Below are 16,278 nucleotides of genomic sequence, written 5' to 3'. Positions count from 1 at the left end.
GGTAGATTGGCGGGACGTGAGATCTTGGATGCACGATAGGCGGAGTGGAAGGCCAGATCGACATCTACGGGTGAGCCATATTGCATGAGCCAGGGTAGGTGGGGGTAGATAGTATGGACATATCCTTCTCCATCTTCTCTCCATTCCACCGTAGAAACATCTATCTGTCCCTTTTTTCTATTACACCACACTGTTTATCAAAGGTGAGCATCTGTATCAAGACAGCTACATGTAAATGGTAGATGGTTATATACTGATGGACATGATGGTACAGATGCAGCGGAATATGGCAGACATCACAGAGCCTATTGCTCCAAACACAATGCTAGACATGGAAGAATTCAAGCAATGGAAGGAGCAAAAGGAGATTAAGAGACGTGAGGAACAGCAGAGGCAGGAGAGAGAGCGGCAGCACGAAAAGAGTAAGCAGCAGCAGCAGCAGAAGAGCCAGTCATTTGGCGAGAGGCTTGTTGAAGACACAAGCGGGTCTGATAGCGAGGGGTCAGCCATCGGGGACTTTCCACTCCACGACGAGAAGGCCATCGAGGACCTCCTCGATACTGCTAACAAAGCCCCATTGATCGAACAAATGGGTTTTCGATCATATAAAGAAGACCGGGAAGAATATAATAAAAGGAGAAAGATGGCTGCTGATGCACTGGCTGCAAAGCCTGTACAGTTTATTATTGGGTCGGCGTGGAAGTCGGTCCGAAGTAAGGCAACACGCCAATACCTCATCGACAAAGTCAGAAACGCTCTTGCCAAGTATAACTATAGTGACTCCGTCTGTCTCGCAATCATAATCTCTCTGACCAACAACAAGAGACGTAATAAAAACAGAAGAAAAAATAAAGACATTACCCTCGCCGGTGGTGCGGTGAGGAAGGGAAGACCTCCCACCACCGGCCACTATGTTGGCAGGCGGAGAACAGCAGCACAGAGAGCCACTGCGAGAAATGTGCCTGCTGTCCCTATAGATACAGCAGAACCAAGGGAAGCATCTGGCCCTGCCGCTGCCCAGCAAGACAAGCACCGAGGGCAGCGGTTCCTGCACCTATTGCCCCTCAGCGGGCTACAGCAACAGCAGCAAGCATACAGAAGACATCAAGCACCGGTAAACGTTCTGCCAACAAGGAGACAGTTGACGAAGCTCCACCGGTACACCGCAAGCCTCCACGCAAGAAACCAATGGTCCAGGACTGTGTTACAGCAGAGGATGATGATACCTCTTCTTCTTCTTATGTCTCCGCTGAAGGTTCAATTAGCGTGGGCACAGTGACTAAGGCCGCAACATCTTCGGTGGGGGTGCCGGTGTCAGCTAGGCCACCCATCCCTGTTGGGGCTGCAGTTTCCGTGGCTCAACCTGCTGCTGCACCTCAACTTGAGCGAGTTCCTGCCAATGTTATGACTATCGGTGCTCCCCGTGTGGATGATGATGCCGCACCGCTGTCCCCGTCGGCACATAACCTTGTACATCGTCTGAACTTACCAAGAAAGCAAGTGATGTTGCCACCTCCAAAACCTCCTTCCGCTGCTGCCCCCTATGGTGTCAAGACGCTTGAGATTTACTCCGTACTGGTGGACAAAAAGCACGTCCATTACCAATTCACACTCGACTATGAAGAGTTCCGCAAGAGATGGAAGGGGAAGGATGTATGGTACCGCTTCCCAGGTAAGGGAAAACAGCAGATACTGTTGGATGACGAAAAGCGATACCATCAGTTCCTGACCAGGGTCAAGGAGAATAACGAGGCCCCAACCATGTGGGAGCATTCTGATGCTGACTTCCATGATGATGATGATGATGCCAGTTTCTATTCAAAGCCACCACCACCACCACCACCACCACCACCACCACCACAGCCATCAGTACTGGCCTCAACAGTTCCACTGATACCTACTACTAGAAGGGTTAGCTTTGATTCTTCTGTGACTAAAGAGAAAGAGGTCGGGAACAATAATGCCATTCGTACACGAGCAGCTCGTACGGGGTCTCAACGCACCAATGCTTCTGATGTCACGACTACAGAGGCAGTGCTTAGTGACAAAGAGGTTGGGGTTGAGCCCGAGCCTCCAAAGAAACGGGGACCTGGAAGACCCAAGGGTTCGCTGAATAAGAAGAAGAGCGAGACCGAGAAGCCCAAGAGGACATATGTTCGCAAGGTAGCCGGGACTGTTAAAGAGAAGACACCGGCCAAGGAGAAGGCAAAGAAAAGTACAATGAGAACTCGGAGTCAAGATGCGATACAGAAAGAGATGTATTTATCCCCTCCCAACTCAAGATAACACGTATATTATCAGACAGTACTGACACGTATCGGTGATAGTATGAGTGGTGTCATGAACCAGAACCAGTCAGATGAGGTTAGAAGCTCTACTACTACCGGTGAATGTGATGATACCTATTTGCCTGTTCGTCCATGGGAGGACATGAGCTCTTCACAGGTGCCGCCGCCATCTTGTGGACAGCCACTGCTTCGTGTAGCCACCCAGCAGAACGGACCAGAGCCTATGCCCCTATGTGCACAGCCCCGGTCATCTGTGTTCACACAGAACTCGACACAGTCTTCATTCATGCCCACACAGCCTAACAACTCAGAGTCATTCACAAGTACTGCACCGCCACGTCTGCTGCCCAGGATGTTTACTCAAACCCAGGACTATATAAAAGAGGATGGATTTGACATTTCACGGCTGTCGGGTCTTGACGATGTTTTTGCTGACCCCATTTCCACTCCGCCTCGTAGGATGGGGCCTCCCCCCATGAATAGCTACATGGGCTCTTTGAAGGCGAGAAAGAATGTTGGAAGGCTCTCGCCCATGGTGCCCCAGCACTCCCAGGTTCCGCACATGGAATGGGACACTCCGAGTTACCAGGTTCCAGCGTCTACAAGTGCACAGCCGACCCGTAGACTTGCGTCGAGGAGCAGGTATCCCCATCTTCATGGAGCCATGAGCTCTACACAGCCGATGGCGGGCGAGGAGATCGTAGAGGTTCCTGTGGGTAAGGTGCTTGATTTGAACTCCGATCTCAAACTCCCTTCACTTGTTCCGGTTATGGGCTACGCCCCCTTAATGGGGTCTGATAATGTTGAACCAATGAGCTACCGCAAGCTTCTTGGACATCCGGAACTGATGCCCCGGCCGAGGGCTGTGCCAGGGGCAAGCACTAGCTTTCAGAGGGCAAAGATGCTGATTAACCAAGCTGCGGCCACTGAGGGTGATGGGCAGCTGACTCCAGCGAAGAGGGGTGCTCCTGGAAGACTAAGTAATGCGCAGAAGAATGTGAAGCTTGCGGCGATGAATAGGCATGTCAATAATGAAGAGAGCGTGGTTCCAGAGACGCCGTTCAAGATGTGAAGGTGTTGGTTGTTGTTGTTGTTATGGGTAATACGCAAGTGTTGTATATGCAGGTATGGAGGTTTATATGTGGCTAATATTGGAGACTATTCCGGATCGGGTAAACAACGGTTGGAAGATATTATAATTGTAGGGTTGCTAACAAGTATGCTATGAAGGGTTTTACTAAAGCAGGTGGTGCGGGATTTGTTGGAAAATGTGTCATCGAATTTGTCGGTAAAGGGATCATGAATATCGTTCCTACGAAAAAAAGTTAGATTTGATTCTAAAACTAGTAGCAATGGCAAAGACAGTAGCATGCAATATTGTTGGCAAATGTGTTGGTAAAATCGTAGACTTAATCATCGAGGTTCCAAGAGAACAAATGTTAGAGAGGCGAATAATAAACGTAGTCAGTAAAATTGTTGGTAAAGTTGTCGGTAAAGTGACCGTCTTATTGCTATGGGTTTTTTCTTCTTCATTAGAAACTCGTTGATAAAGTCGTCGGCATAATCGTTCAGAAACTTGTTGATTGATTACTGAGTGTTTTTTCGAGAAAGCTAGAAGAAGTCCGTTGGGCAATGCATCAGTAATGTTATCTGTAAAATCGTTCACATGATTGAGCCGTAAAGGAAATGTATCGGCAATATCATCGGTATTGTCGTCGGTAAAGTCATTCACTCTATCGAATGAAAAAAACAATGTATCAGTAAAGTTGTCTGTAAAATCGTTCATATGATTGAGCCGCAAAGGAAATGTATCAGCAATATCGTCTGAATTGTGGTTGGTAAAGTCGTTCAACCTGTTGAAAAGCAAATCAACGTTCAGTTAATGTTGTTGGTGATGGTGTATGTAAATGTATGATCGACTGTATTCATTAATGTAAAACGTTTTGAGAAAGTCATCGGATATACCGTTGGTTAAAGCATCAGTAAAGTCGTTGCTGTTATTGAGGGAAAGGTTAATGTGTTGTTGATATCATCGGCAATTGCATCAGGATACTCGTAGATGGCCGAATTGTTTGGGGGATAAAGTATCGGTAATGTTGTCGGTATAATAGTCAGTAAAGATGTTGATGGTTTGTGGTAATGGCAATATCGTATACCAACTCGTAGGTAAATTCGTAGACATATTCGTTGCACCGACGCACAATGCAGATGTAGAAGTGCATGGAATAACGTCAACAGTTTGAATGATAGGTGAAGTCTACCGGGAAATGTATCAACAAAGTCGTTGGCAAATGTATCGTGCTGCAAAAGGGCGGAGGGAAATCTCGTCGGTATAATCGTCGGTATATTCGTTCACGCACATATATGATACGAGTCGGTGGGTTTAGTTGTTGGCATAATCGTTGACACAGAAAGCAGGGAACGGCTAGAGTATCAGTAAAGTCGTAGGTAAACTCGTCGGCAAAGTTATTTCCTGAGTAACGGAGAGCGCTGATAGAAGGTGGGCAAACTTGTAGGCAATATCGTTCCAGCTGTTCGTGCTCCGCGGTTAATGCATCAGTAATGTCGTTGGGAATGTCGTACAGCGCTAGTAGGTGAGTGGCGGTAAAGTCGTTCCCATAGAAACTTGGTCGCGGCACAAAGTCGTAGAGGGGGCAGAGCGGCAACAGTCGCCGTGCAAAGTTGTTGGCTAACTCGTTGGCAAAGTCGTAGGGCGTGCAACGCGGGTAATATTAAAAGCTACACTGGCGCGGCTACATATTCGTTGGCGTACTCGTTTCGGCTGTGCGTGGTTAAGGCATATGCATCAAGAAAGTCGTCGGCAAAGTCGCTACAGCAAAACAGTGCGACGTAAAGGGAAGTTACAAGTTACTGCTACGGAAAGTGGTGTAAGTCATCGGTAAAGGCGTTGGACAATGCATCAATTGGACGAGTTTACAGAGCCCGCGACGGATAAATGCATCAAGTGATGCATTAACGCGTGCCGTTTGTATGGGTAATGCATCGATGGATGCATTATTTGCGCTGGTAGAGCTTGTTGGAATGAACTGTAAAAATAAGTATGTGGACAAATTCCCAAACACGATTACCGGTCCGGGTGTCTAACACAACACTTATATTCTTTGTAGCTAGTAAATCTGGAGCATCGTGATAACTAGAAGAGAAAGTGCCAAACGCCTAAAGTTAAAATATAATTCCTAGGTACTAGTGGGGCCGGTAATGATAATTATATATATAAATTCGATTAAGGATTGATAACAATAATGTGTATATACAATATATCTCTACGGTGTTCGACAATTCAATTATGACAAACCATAGGTTTATGAAACCTAAGATTTCCCCTCGAATAGTATAGTAGCTCAGTCAACCAAACAGATTTACAAAGAAACCCTACTTCCACACACATATATATACCCATTTCATATTCTGCACCAGAAGAACCTCACCAATTTTTCCACTAGCCGAGTGATATCCTGTGAGCAATATCTTTTGCACCGTAGGATCAACGATTATATGATGGTTGATTACTTTGGTTTACCAATGAACCAAAACTTCGGGTCAGTGAGTGACAGGAGTAGGATTTCAGTGTTCCAGACTTTTCCGGAACTGGCTATACTCCGATCCTTATGGGCAGGGTTTATGCCTACTTGTACGGGCATAAACCACGCATATCGGATTAGTGTGGGTCTGGGGAAGCGTGTGAACTATAGCGCTAGAAGTGCCCGTTAAGATACAATTGATACCTGGAGTTGAGTTCGTAGCGAGCAATGATCGGGGATGATACTTGTGCGATAGTTGGAGCATTACGTTATGTACGTACGCTGCTGTGTGTGTGAGTTTTTGGATATAGGGGCTAGCCAATGTGCTAAGACGAGGTAAGACGAGACATTTAGTTCTTGCGTCACGGTCGCAGCTTCAATATTGAACTTCTGATTACACAATTGAGTATATAGGTAAACATAAAATTGATCTCTATCAAATGACCCTACTCGTAATTTTTTTGCGTTTCCGGACTGGACTGGGTCCGCATACCACCAAAATATGGTTGTCAAGCACGATTTACGCCCATATGCGGACCTAGTCCAGTCCGGAAACGCAAAAAAATTACGAGTATTTCCGGTGGTACCCATGCTTTCTACGGTTGAAGATTGATGTAGTCCTATCATCTGTCTGCAGATAATCATTCACATCTATGTGCATGTAGGTGATTTCTCCGCACATAGATACATGTACTTATTAATAAGTATATGTGCTTGCTTTAGTTAGCTGATCAACCCCTATGAAAAGCTAGCATATCCACTCAGGCCCCTAACTAACGAAATTACTCGAAAGCTTGTCGTTAATACACGTGGATATATATATCGATTACTTACGCATCGCAGTGGCGCCATATCATATCATGAAGCCCAACATGGCCAGTCAGCCAGCTCGAGTTAAGCTCCAGCATCTCAAATATTCCGTCGGGACCCGGATAAAAATAGCCCACCTAAGGGGCATATGTGGTACCTACACATAATTGTAGGCGTGTAGATAGACCGAGTTTCCCCCAGCCTATCAGTTAACTTGGCCAGTAAAGTGGTTCAGGTCACGGTATACCTCCAGCACCGTGATTTTGGAAAGCCACTGCTGTCAGTTCCGCGCACGGATTAAACCGGCCGGGAGGGAAAGAAAGACAGAAAAACAGGAAAGAAAAAAAAGAATCCGTAGAACGCACCTGCCGCGCGTTCACAAGTGGGTATCCAATTGCACCTGCAAAGTCTGCCTGCAAATTTCAGGTCCTGGGGTGGCTGTTCAAAACGGGCGCCAATGATTTTGTCCAAACGTTGTGCAGCGCTATGATTCGCTGCAGCGCAAGCGCCGGAGTGAGTTCGCCACACCAAATAGAACTGAAATGCTACTTGAGTAGATACTTATCTGTTTATCAATAACGTCTCGTCCAGTAGCTCGATGCGATTGATATGACGTTAGTCTAATCCTTTCCAATCATCGTTTTATTTTTCCTCTTCCCCATTACCAGCCTGCAATATCATTGTGGGGTTAATTTGATAGTAATTTTCTCCTGTCATATTAGTGTCGCCAATGGCTACCTCAAGAGAGCCTGCAACATTTGGAATCCGGATCTTGAATTCATTCCAACATGAGATCTCTGAGCGAGTCAAGTCAATTGGAACTCACCGATCCTGTTCCCATTCTTTCGGCCAAGAAGCACTTCTCCTATAGCTGTCAGACTTGTGACCTGACCTGGGTTGTGACAGTTGCAAGCTTGCGCCTAAGTGCATGTTCAAATTGTGCCGCTCGCGCTTGAAATTGAAGTTGAGTTAAGAGGGCACTGCTGCCTAGGTAGGTACCTATTTACATACCTACCTAGGCACTCAAGACGGCCTTAGAGAAGAAAGACAGAACGCGCAACGTCATGTTCGGTTGGATTCATGCGGCGGGTGTGCGGGAATTTCACGAGGGCAAGTAAGTACCATTTCGGGATGATGTCTTAAACACCCAGAAACTTCGATCTGGGGACGGAGGCCGGCTAGAACTAAGCGATATGTCTAAGAGTCTAAGAGTCGATAAAGGACAACCTGGAAAGATGAAGAGACGAAGTGTGTCATAATAAAATAAGTTCAGAAGGTTCCTGCATTACCGTCCGAACACTAATCCTGGTGACCCATGGATTTATTCACGAAGACTGTACTGCGAGTATGTAGATCCCCCTATTCCGGACTCTTCAAAGAATCATTCCCAATCACCATTGGGTACTACATACTCTACTTGCCTACAGATGGAGCCGAGACTCCCGGGGGCAAGGAGGTGGGTGGGTAAGTACTGTGTAGGTGGGAATTGAAGTGTTTGTGAAACAACTTGGCCGCCAAGTTCAATCCTCGGTTTTGGCATCTCTTTTCCGCCTTCTTTCTCGCGAATTTTTTCAGGCGTTTAACGTTTAGTTAGAGGGCGAGGATATTGATCAGATAATGTAGGTACAAGCGAAATAAAGTGTATTATTTCCCCCATCTCCTCCACACACACCAAACGGTAGGGTGGTTCCACTTAAAAAAAAAACTTCCCCTTAACTCCTCCCTCTAGTTTGGTCGATATTAAACCTTATGAATTAGGTTATTGATTAATGAGATTGCATGTAACCTGCATTTATGTCACTGGAGGTCTCTGCTCTAAAGCGAATAGATAGTTATTGCAAACTAGGTGATCTTCCACCAACGAGAGGTGTATTTAATAGCCCTTCAAGGTAAAGATCAAGCTGTTCTTGAGAGTACAATCCCTCTGAGTGACAGTAAAAGGGAAGAAGGATTATTGCCCAAGGTTTCATGTTCCATGCAGGACAAATCGGGGATCTGCGGTCACCCACCCCCGGTGGTGTTAATGCACATTTTACGAAAAGAAGTCTGAACTGGATCTCCAGAAACAGAGATCTACCGGGTCATTTATTGTCTCCCACGAGACTCAAGAAAAGTAAATACATATATCCAATAGAAGGTACAACACGTACAGCATACCACCCCTACGTGGTAATTGAGGCTGGAGCACAACACAGCCAGCTCAATTCGCTGCCTGATGATGATATCGATGTAAAACGCGATTTGATGCTTTCATGCAGATTGTTGAAGTTCGGTGTGTCATCGCTTCGTTCAGCTGGGGGTTCGACATGTTCTTGTTCCTGTGCTAGTCATCACACGCAGGTGCAGGGCAATTGGATTGGCGTACCTTACAGCTAAGCGAGAGAAAGAGCATCGCTCAGTGGTTTGCCTCCTCATCAGCTCGCACCGCCCAGTTTAACGGAACAATGCAACTACATACATGGCATAACGCAATAACCACAGGCAGCGCACGAGGTAAACCAGCCCTTAAAGTCACTCCAAAGTGGAAATGAGGATGTAGGTAGGTACACGGAGTAGGTAGGTAGAATACCTGCTATTGTGACAGCCTGATACATGGGGTTTTCTTTTACATCGTAGACTAGCACTATTCTGAACTTTGCCCTGACTAGACTGCCGGTGTGGGCTAAATACACCTTGCCTACCTAGAGTATAGCACCCCGAGGCGGCTTTGTGTCCCAGTATTCCACTAGTCAACATCTCCAAGGGTTTGAAGGGTCTTGAGGTCTTGAGGCTAGTAACGGCCAGTTGCCCACACCCGACATTTCCTCCCACACCACCACTCCCATCTAGGCACTCTATCCTCCCTGTCACAAGGGTCACCTTCAGGTCAACCCGCCGCCCGTGATTCAGATTGTGTGTAGAGTACGTCCATAGCCTCAGGTCTCCCCGCCTCTGGGCGGCGGCCTATCGTACTTCATCGCAATACCTTTCCAAAACTCGAATCCTGGACTCATGCAGCCACTCAAGTACCAAACGCATGGGTGGCAGCCATCATCCCCGGAAGAATAAGCTGTAGAGCCCTAACCTATCCTAGGACAGGCAACCTGTATGTGAATTGGGTTTGCCCCAGCAGGCCTGTATATATCATGCCCTCTACCCCCACCGCGTGTGGCCTTTCCAGATCTCCGACTTCTAACACAGTTGTGCTCGATTTTCCCAACTCTCGTTTTGCCGGGTAGTTGTCAGTCTTTGAATTGCTTCATCAAGGATTGCCCGAGGAGTGCCCTTCTGCTACTTGCCACTTGCTATCGTCGTCGACTCCCTTAATTGCAGAAGAAAACGACATTCACTCACTTATATTCATTCATTTACTATTATCGCGTGATAAGGGCCGGTCTTTAATTTAATAAAGCCCTAGTTTGGAATTTTATGCAGTGCTCATAATTGACGTTGGGAATAATAATCCAACCACCCAGCACACTTCGAAACCTTTTTTTCTTTTCTTAGAGAAATTTAACACCAACATCATGTCCACATTGGCTGCTTCTTTAGTAGATGGATGCCCTCGACCACTTCTTCCCGAGGCCAACTACCCCGAACTAGGTGGAGGTAAGCAACAAGAAAGCACCCACCATCGAAATAGAAACTAACCATGCGATTTACACTAGACACAAATGCACGTTTCTGTGTGCCGATAGCTGCAGTTGGGGGAACAAGTTGCTGTCTGCCATGCCCGAAGCAACATTATGTCTATCCAGATAGTGAGTTCAATCATATATATATGAGATGAATCTCGAGCGATTATCTAATTCACTTTTCAAGACTTTCAGAACCTGGTACACGCTACAACATATGTCAACGTAGTGGGTATAGGATGCTGTGCTTTTCTTCTACTAAGTTTTGCAGTGTTGCCAGTAGAGTATACACGAAGGCATTACTTGAGCGTTTGCTTGACGTTTGCTATTCTGTTGATGCAGGTAAACAATATTGGACGCATAAAATTTCTAGATATCACGACTAACTTAGTAAGATGTCGTTTGTGATCCCATTAGGAAATCAGAAAACGCAATGTTTTGACAAAATTACGCCCCATGATATGTACTCGAGTATCAACTGTGCTCTCTCGGGGGCTTTCCTGCTAGGTGGTGGATGGTCTACGGTGATGTGGGGTATGTAATACAACCATCCAGACTTCTTATTTCGGAGCCATAAATTAACATGTCTTTAGTGTTTTTACGAACGCTTTCACTGCACCTCCAAATCTGCTGGCAGGCAGTTCCAGGCCGTCGATTCTTTCTAACCTCACAGGCAGCCGGTTGGTCGGTCCCCGTCGTTTTCCTCGCCGTGGCCCTTTCCGTGACAGGTGTGTCATTCCGCTTCGGGGAGTCGTGCCACATAAACTCGAAAAATGGCCTACAGACTTTTTGGGGGCCACTTCTCGCTGTCGCTGCTGCCTCGATTGTAACTCAATCGATAACCTTCGGATACTGTATTCAAGTGTACCTCCGCAGTCTGTTAGAGGAGAAGCAGACAACCGAACTTTCATCGCATCTTCCATACGCCAATAGTATCAGGACTGTGTCGGCGGCACAGGCTCTAAGAAGGGTACAGCGCGTGGTCGCGCTGCAATGGAGGGGTATATTCGTGGTCATAATCATTCTCGTTGATGTGGTATTTTTTGCTACAGTATTTCTGCAATTCGATGGTACTACGGAAAAGACACCGGAGAATATAAGGGCAGGGATTGAATGGTTGACTTGCGTCCTTGAGAAAAATGGGGATAAGAATAAATGCCTGGATCTCGCAGCAACATTAGTCGTGCCTGAAGCAACGGCTTTAGCTGTGCTATTCCTACTTTCGGTAATTACATCTAAATTTTGAAATCATTTATTGATGGCTACTAACTCGACTCTATAGTTCAATGGAATCTGGGCACTTATTCTTCTCGGAAACTACAAAATTTTCACAGGGTGGTTTCACCTCTTCCGTGATCTCTTCACCAAGCCGAAGCCCAATGATGAGTTTGTCTCCTACAATGCCCGACGAGTCTCCGAACCAGACGCATCGTACGAGATGCTTGATTCTATCAAAAACAAGACCCTTTCTACAGCCACTACCAACATTACTAAAACTTCTTCAATCATCAAATCACCAGAACCGCTTTCTCTCTCGATGCCGAGGGAATACAACCCATCCACCTTCTCCGCACAGCTTAGGACTAGAGCTGACTCAGATGTTTACCCTCCATCTGTAAGGTTGAGATCTGACTCGAGTTTCTCATCACCACCATATACGCCATTCAAGGATATCACATCAGTGACTGGCGGAAGCCCACAAGTGGCTACAGGGGCTCCTTTCTCGCCATATAGGGATAGCCCATCTTCTTTGCATGGTGGGAATAACCAGTTTTCGCCATATCGGGATATCAGGGCAGAGACCGAGGCGACGGATTATATGTCTGTCTACTCTCAAGCACCAAAGTACCCACCCGACGCCAAAATTGTTGGGCTCGCTTCATGAACATGTTTTTTTTTCTTTCTTTCTTTCGTTTATCTTCTTCCTTCCTCTAGGGTTTTTTATTTTATGTGGCATTTTGCGGGACATTTAGCGGGAGCAAACATTGTGGCCGGTTGTGGACAATTTGGTTCGGGTTTTTTTTTTCTGGTAGGGCATGGTACCTCCTGGATTTTTTTTTTTCAATTTGGAAGAAAATACTATCACTCATTCTTATGTAAGATGGATAAAGGGCTCTGCGGACAGAGCAAACAACTGGTGGGGGGATTTAAATCTCCCAGACTAGGCCTAGAGTTAGGTATAAAAGAATGGGATATTCTTTATTTACTCATTGTCTTTATTTACTGTATATATGCTGGCATACAACTGGGTTTTACGGTGTTTATGAGGTGTTTTGTTTATCTATCGGTCTAATACCCCCCTAGGCCTTCGATTTCTCTTTTGGCTATTATATGTAACCTTATATAATTTCTTTTTGCCATTAATCCAGCTTTGGTTGGATCGATGTATGAGTTAGATCAATTGAACAGAATTGGTTTAAAAAATATATACTTGGCCACTAGCACTTCATATGGACAATTGGGTTATCCTAGAACCTGTTTCATTGCGATTTCTTCAAGGTTGAGTCAAAATATAGTGGCAAATTCACTGCTGCACAGGGGGCAGACTGCAGACTGCAGTTGGACAAGGCGTTCTAGAAACCTTGTATCACGCTGTGTGACCACTAGGCCTAGGTCTGCGATTGATAGTTTGAGAACGTGGGTCACAGCCAAAGAAGATAGTTCCATTTCCTTTTACTGCAGTTGAAAAACCCTGGTCGTATGCAGGCGCCCGTCGATGCCATGGCATGGCGATATTGTTACTCACTACGAGCTACTGTCCGTTCAGCTAGCTGAGACATAACGGGAATCTGTCACTTAATTGCATGTGAGTTCGGATGGAGTATGTACTTTACCAGCTACATCTTAAGTACACAGACCAGATCAAGGAGATTTAGCTGTAGTACATGCGTAAGGCCTATCAAAGACTAGCAGCCGTTAAAAGTTAACTCAGGTGTGGTTTTGTGCGACGTGGTTGCTTTTTGGTGTGGAGCGCTAACTTTCACATGCCCTGAAAAGGCAGGCGAGTGACAGTTCGTGAGCGACATCTAGCTGGGGCAACAGCTGGTAACATCGAACGGAAGCACAGAATCTGGAAACAACCGCGGTTGATACGGTGAGTATGCACGCCCGTTCAATTGCTTATTGTTATAAGTGAATATAACGGGCTTAAGTTCAGCCCTGGCAGATGAAAGACATATTAATGATCGACTTTTTACCATGGTCACGGTTCAATACTTGGTTATGATTATCGAATCTCACAGGGGTGTAAAGTGCCGAGCGGCCGCCTGCGCTCCGGATTTTCTATACAACTACTTATAAAGCTTATACGATACCGAGTCACTGCCACTCACTCACATATAACTTCAGTTGACAAGTTCTCCTCCTACACGCGGTTCGTGTCTAGTGTGTGTATCACACTTTTCTCCGCTTTGTGAAATTCCGTGATCCTTTTCCAACAGTACTGTGGTGAGCAAATGTTAACTATGTCTAGTTCGTATAGGGCGTATCGTCGGCGCTTTGGGATCTTGTAACTAGTCACAATACGATACATCTCGGACGTGCGTTAGGTTATTCGATCACAGCCCTATATATACCGGTTTCGATGACTTCCGGACAGCCATTTATCGCCGTTATCGTATCACTACACGCTGCATTTCTTTCACACCCTGATCCACATCTTAATTTGTGTGTTTCATTCATAGAGCTACACGAAGGTGATGATCATGATACCTTAGGAGCTCGAATCGAACTCACTGGAGAACGTCTCCCTTTCCCCGCATGACACAATGTGGCCTATAAAATATTAAGACTACATGTAAATTATGATTATCGATTAGCAACGTGTACACACCCGGTCATCTTTTATTAATGCCTTCGCACCCCAATGTGACCACCGACACGTCATATACAGATGGCCTATATATCTCGATACGATATTCAATCCAGTGTGCGGCTGTGGTGCATCTATACACAACTTCAGAGAGAACCACCTCGGCATCCAAGGTTCCCTAGTTATACATGTGGAAATATACCCAACAAGCAGCCTTATATATAATGCGGCACCCGTATTTCCCCGGACTTTGTACGACCCCCCTCTAGTTGGTAGCGAGAAAAGACAGCTGCAGAGTTGGAGTTGAGCTCTTTCACCAACGTGAGCAAATCTAAGTACCGCAGCACCATTCCGTAGCACCACCCATAATCCCAAGAACCGAAGAAACATGTGTGTCCAGAAGGTACTCGGGTCTTGACATACGACAAATTTTCGACACGTCATAAATGCGCTTTAATTTATTGGGATCTCTCCGCGGATCCGTTCGATAAAACAAATCCGGGATAAAATACATAACTATAGCCCGAGACTTGTTTCTTCAATCACTGACGCATCTTGTTATATGTGCTCGTTTATTAGCCGCAGTACTGCAACGCCAAGCCTCTACTCTACTGCATTGCGGTTCAAGGATTAATAGACGCCTTCTGCCTCCATTGAGTCAGTAGTTGGCACAGCTACTGATTGTGTGAGCTTCGGCAGGGGAACGAAAAGAGGCTTGTTATATATATGTTTCATGCTTGGAGTTCAACTGTAGTTATATATACACCGGTGAGGAAGATATTCCGGTGAAAGGGAAGGGAAGGCATATATATAAGTCCTTAAGCTCGGTTCTAAACGCTTGTTGCTACCATCGCAATAATACTATTTCCCTTAGTTCTATCTATATCTGCTTCAAGTCCTATTAGCAAAAATAATACAATAACAGCCACTGACACTTAGGCAAGCACGCAGCACAGTCGGACTTATATCTCCCCAGTTGCATCAAGCTGCGACTTCACACCCGGCCTCAACCTACGACACTATACCCATCGTTCGCATTAATAACCAACATTTATAGTCCACAAATGGCAACTATATACATAAGTCGGCCCTCGAGCGGCAACTGGTTCGGGGATGCTAATATGACTCTCCAAAGCCAAGAAAACATGGAACGCTTATGGCAAGCAATCCAGTCCGTCAGGTTGGGAACCATCACACCCTCCGCTGCGGCCATGACCTGCTTCACCTGGCTCACCGACATAATCAACGCCCGCTGCCCGCCATTCTATCCCGAGACTGAGGCTAAAATTGAAGACCGGCCCGGCGACACCCCTGGCATGCGAGAATTCCACGACCGTTTCTGCGGGTACTTGATGATGAACTCGGGTCTCTCAGATGACAAGAGGCAAGACCTTCTGCTGAAGTTTGCGGTGGAATATTGGAGCCTACTGCGGACAAAGAAGTGGATCTATAGGGGGGAAACAATGGAGCTTCCTTCGCTGGGGATGGATAAAATCGTAATCAATCTTGGTCCTGTTTATTGGCCGCATACAGTGCCATCGTTTGCCGGTAATTCTCATATTTCCTCCCCCTCATCCTCCCCCTCCTCTCTAAGTCTCTGTATGTCATGTCTATATCAGAAAGGCTACTGACAGAAGTACATGTATTTATAGCTCCAAGACCCGAAGGGATTCCATGCCTCACGGATCGGCTTCGCCGAGAAAATCGCTTTCTGGCGTTGATGCGGAAGCACATGGGTTTCAGTTGGGTGGACCGGGTTATATATGAGTACTTATACCTACCATTTGACGATCGGGATAGGCGCCCTAGCAAGGAAAGTTTCGAAACCACGGTCATCATTTTGGAGATCATAGGAAGTGAGTTGTATACTTCGCCGCGCGGCTGGCGGAGTGGGCGGTTGAACTATGAAGATCCGGGTCGCGGTTCGGAAACGATGGAATATGAGGATAATTGGAGTGGCGTGGGGGAGTATAGGAAAACGTGGCCGGAGTGGATAGCGAGGGGACATGTTTTGATGGCGGATGAGAGTTACAGTAAAGAGTCCAAGGAGGCGGTGAGAAGGGCGATAGAGGTTATGGAGGAGATAGAGGAGACTGTAAAGAAGGAGGAGGCCGAGGCCAGGGCCGGTGCGAATGCGGGTTGAGGTCTTGCACTTGGAGATTGATAATGGAGCTTAAATTCTTCGTACCGGATTGTATTTCTTGAAGAAGCAT

General features: G+C 46.2%; 3 protein-coding genes across 3 annotated transcripts; all 3 read left to right on the top strand.

Annotated features, from left to right (window-relative positions):
• Nucleotides 1-911: 911 nt before the first annotated feature.
• Nucleotides 912-1,922, top strand: LAJ45_11239 (uncharacterized protein; the record flags this gene model as incomplete). The annotated part of the gene is made up of 3 exons (XM_046120749.1): nucleotides 912-958; nucleotides 1,026-1,869; nucleotides 1,917-1,922. 3 exons carry the CDS (start codon nucleotides 912-914, stop codon nucleotides 1,920-1,922), a joined length of 897 nt encoding a protein of 298 aa, XP_045966042.1.
• Nucleotides 1,923-10,146: 8,224 nt separating this feature from the next.
• LAJ45_11238 (uncharacterized protein) lies at nucleotides 10,147-12,139 on the top strand (the record flags this gene model as incomplete). The annotated part of the gene is made up of 6 exons (XM_046120748.1): nucleotides 10,147-10,228; nucleotides 10,288-10,380; nucleotides 10,442-10,596; nucleotides 10,650-10,788; nucleotides 10,848-11,479; nucleotides 11,537-12,139. The coding sequence occupies 6 exons, from the start codon at nucleotides 10,147-10,149 to the stop codon at nucleotides 12,137-12,139; spliced, it is 1,704 nt and encodes a 567-aa protein (XP_045966041.1).
• A 2,314-nt stretch (nucleotides 12,140-14,453) lies between these two features.
• Nucleotides 14,454-16,208, top strand: LAJ45_11237 (uncharacterized protein; the record flags this gene model as incomplete). Its single annotated transcript, XM_046120747.1, has 4 exons — nucleotides 14,454-14,468; nucleotides 14,765-14,833; nucleotides 15,010-15,664; nucleotides 15,718-16,208. 4 exons carry the CDS (start codon nucleotides 14,454-14,456, stop codon nucleotides 16,206-16,208), a joined length of 1,230 nt encoding a protein of 409 aa, XP_045966040.1.
• Nucleotides 16,209-16,278: the final 70 nt, after the last annotated feature.

This window comes from Morchella importuna (assembly GCF_003444635.1).
Source record: "Morchella importuna strain M04M26 chromosome Unknown Morimp01GS061, whole genome shotgun sequence".
Classification (NCBI taxonomy): Eukaryota; Fungi; Ascomycota; class Pezizomycetes; order Pezizales; family Morchellaceae; genus Morchella; species Morchella importuna.
Note: the sequence above shows the minus strand (reverse complement) of the source record. Positions and strands in the feature narration are given on the sequence as shown.